Below are 3,739 nucleotides of genomic sequence, written 5' to 3' on the forward strand. Positions count from 1 at the left end.
CCCTTTCATTCAAAGTTACATTTTCCCCTTTTCCAGCTCTGTCTGGAGTATGCGCAAACTCTTTTCAACTTGTTTGCCGGCTCTGCTACTTTGAACCAGGCTTGGGAGCTGCAGGAGTGCAGCCCATTGACAGCTCCCCCTTTTTTTGCAGTCCTTGTGGGTCCTTTCCTGCAGCTATTTGGCTGAGATGAGCTCAGTAATGGGCAATTTCTTTAACCCACCATGATGCGGGTGGCACACATTGGTGCTGTCTGGTCCCTTGTCATTGTACAAAGAAAATCTAGTCATTGAGCACTGCTAGATCCACCAAAGGGTGATGAGTAGCAGTCAAGCGTTCTACTTGGATTCTGGAAACATCCTCTGAACTAGAGATCAGCACTGTATTGTTAAATATACTGTAGAAGTCTCTCTGAAGCACTCGCTCATGCTCTGCTGCTACAGCTTTTTGGGAGGGCCAGTAGAGGATGTGGAAGCTTAATGTACTCTATCCTAGGTGTTTACCAGGGTGTCCTGTAAAAATGAGTCAAGGGCTCTGTCATAACGCAGTAATCCGAGTTAAATAATGTAGATTGTTAGGTTGAAATCTGGTCGCTTATGCCTATGCTTGTAACATGCACTCACAAACATATAGACGCATACTTGGGAGCACTCTCTGGGCCTATTTTAAATAGGTATTAAAATGTTCAAGAATGTCAAATAAGGGGGCCTAGATGGCAGTTTGTTAAATGTGCTGTTTTCATCTGTGACTTACTTGCTAATGGGCCTCTGAAATATGTTTTGATAGCTTTATGCTAGTTTCTAATAACCATAGAAAATGCCTTTAACTTGATCATTAATTGGCAACATAGAAGGAACTTTGCCTTGCATCTGCGTATGTGATTCAGTCAGTGATGCTGATTGGGTGTAAACATTTTGAATTTATTTTCTTACAGATTATAATTTTCTTCATTTGTGTAACTGTTGCTGGGATCAATGCTCAATGGTTTGGGCAGATAACTTCTGAAATCATGACTGACATGCATCTGATTGAACAGAGCTGTGGGCTGGGTCAGGATATTGGACTAACAATCAACAGAGAAGCCTATAACCAGCTGGAGGAGAGTAACCCCAAATACAAGAAGTTTTCACACCAATTAGCCCTATATCACAACGCTTCCTCTTTGTGTAATCTGTGTTGTATCATCTGTAACGGGATAAGTTTGTACTACATGGCAGCCAATTTATCCACGTTATAAAGGTGCAAGATATTTAAAGGGCCAGTGTCATCTGGAGAAGAATTTATTTACAAGCCAGGAGAACTTGAAATGTTTTTCAGTGTTGACTGCGATGGTGGGCAATAATCCAACATGATCTTTTCAATAATTATTTTTTTAAGTGTTAATGTCACTATCTGCGATATTTAAACAGTACAAAAATCAGTGAGAAGCAGAAATCTTAAATCAAAGATGACAATGCTGCTGGAATTAGTCAATGGAGAGCGTTCTGGGGTGGTAAATTTCTGTCCAGCTGTAGGCTCACCTGGTCTCCCAGGCAATATGTAATGATGGATGTGTTTTCCCTTCCCCCCCCCCCCCCCCCCCCCAAAAAATGATGGGATTAGCCAAGTTTGGGAGCACAGTGAGGAGGAATTTTCTGAGTACATGCCAGCAGTGGGGAACTGTGCCATGGGCTTATCAGAACATTGTGAATGAACTACCTGTGATTTTCTAATATGTGCTGGTAGCCAATGAGATTCCCTGCTGCTGGCCATATCGCATAGTTAGCCCGAGTCCACCCTTCATAGGAATGGATAGGACTGGAAGAGACTATTGTGGTCAATCTGGCTAGTTCCAAAGTTCAAAAAATGCCATACACTTCTCTCTCTCGTATCTTTATCTACCAAATATCTATCTGGTTCTCACTAATTTGATGACAACATGCACCTCTCTGGGCAGTCTGCTCCATATATTCACGACCCTCTGGATAAATCAACTTCTATAGGTTTTCTCTCATTCTATATAAGAATTAGGAGCAGGAGTAGGCCAATCGGCCCTTCGAGCCTGCTCCGCCATTCAATAAGATCATGGCTGATCTGATCCTAACCTCAAATCTAAATTCATGTCCAATTTCCTGCCCGCTCCCCGTAACCCCTAATTCCCTTTACTTTTAGGAAACTGTCTATTTCTGTTTTTAAATTTATTCAATGATGTAGCTTCCACAGCTTCCTGGGGCAGCAAATTCCACAGACCTACCACCCTCTGAGTGAAGAAGTTTCCCCTCATCTCAGTTTTGAAGGAGCAGCCCCTTATTCTAAGATTATGCCCCCTAGTTCTAGTTTCACCCATCCTTGGGAACATCCTTACCGCATCCACCCGATCAAGCCCCTTCACAATCTTATATGTTTCAATAAGATCGCCTCTCATATCATTGTATAAGATGTATATTGAATGTATCCTCTAAGATCAAAAACACCTATAAATGCTTTTCTTATGTCAATAAAACTTTCAGTATTGTAAGAGTATGTGGGCTATGGAAAGATCCATTATTGCACTTCTCTATCACTCATTTTTGCATGTCATTTTGATTAGGACCAAAAAGTTCTGGAATTAAGAATGATTGATGGTCTGACAATGTGGGATTATAGTTTATTTTACCAGTTATGTATAAACTGCTATGTGAGTAAGTTTGATTTGATGGGTCCTTATGTGCAAACTGGTATCAGCCAGGCCCACGAATGATGATGTTTTTCATTCTGGCATAGGAAATTCCCTGCAAAAGAATAATGGCAGCCACAACAGCAGAAAACTCTGGTGTCATTAATCACAATGAAACAAGACATACCCTAAAACCCCAGTGTGAGCTTAAACTTCTTACATACCTAAAAATAGTTTCTGTCTGGGTACTTGCGCATATGCAGATGATTGTTTATTTTTTGTAGGGATCCAGTCGGTCTTTGAGTTCACTAGCAAGAAAAAAAAACATCTGGACTTGGGGTCGATCACTATGGAAAGTACAAACCATGCCTGGGTGCATTGTGCCCAGTGCTAATGCAGGTTATCTGTCCTATACCAGTATAAAAGTAGTGATGTGGAGATGCCGGTGATGGACTGGGGTTGACAATTGTAAACAATTTTACAACACCAAGTTATAGTCCAGCAATTTTATTTTAAATTCACAAGCTTTCGGAGGCTTCCTCCTTCGTCAGGCCTCCGAAAGCTTGTGAATTTAAAATAAAATTGCTGGACTATAACTTGGTGTTGTAAAATTGTTTACAAGTATAAAAGTAGACAGCTGTTCAGGTAACTAGGTAAAAATTCCTTATCTCAGTAACCTCCTCCTGCCCTACAACCCTCTGAGAACTCTGTGTTCCTCCAATTCTGACCTCTTGTGTCTCCCCAATTTCCTTCACTCTACCATTGGTGGCTGTGCCTTCAGCTGTCTAGGCCTCAAGTTCTGGAACTCCCCCACCCCTCCCAAACCTCTTCTCCTTTAAGATGCTCATTAAAACCTACTTTTTTGATCACCTGTCCTTATATCTTGTGTGGCTTGGTGTCAAATTTTGTCTGGTAACTCTCCTGTAAAGTGCCTTGAGATCTTTCACTATATTAAAGGCACTATATAAATGCAAGTTGTTGTTGTAGTGGCCAGGAAATAGCATTTTGAATGAGTGGTATCACAAATGCTAAAGTTGAGAGCCACTTCACTGTCCTGGTTGTAAACTGGGAGGAGGAGACAATGAGAGTCCAAAGTTAGTCAGAGG

At 41.3% G+C, this 3,739-nt stretch overlaps 1 protein-coding gene across 3 annotated transcripts in view; it reads left to right on the forward strand.

The window, feature by feature from the left end:
• si:ch211-121a2.4 (transmembrane protein 205) overlaps nt 1-2,500 on the forward strand; it is a 47,221-nt gene extending 44,721 nt beyond the window's left edge. For all 3 annotated transcript variants that reach the window (XM_067990054.1, XM_067990053.1, XM_067990055.1), the window contains exon 4: nt 933-2,500. In XM_067990054.1, coding sequence (XP_067846155.1) covers nt 933-1,235 — 303 coding nt within the window. In that variant the 3' untranslated portion in view covers nt 1,236-2,500. The remainder of the gene's footprint in view (nt 1-932) is intronic.
• Nucleotides 2,501-3,739: the final 1,239 nt, after the last annotated feature.

The sequence above is a fragment of the Heptranchias perlo genome, chromosome 9 (assembly GCF_035084215.1).
Source record: "Heptranchias perlo isolate sHepPer1 chromosome 9, sHepPer1.hap1, whole genome shotgun sequence".
In the NCBI taxonomy this organism is placed as follows: domain Eukaryota; kingdom Metazoa; phylum Chordata; class Chondrichthyes; order Hexanchiformes; family Hexanchidae; genus Heptranchias; species Heptranchias perlo.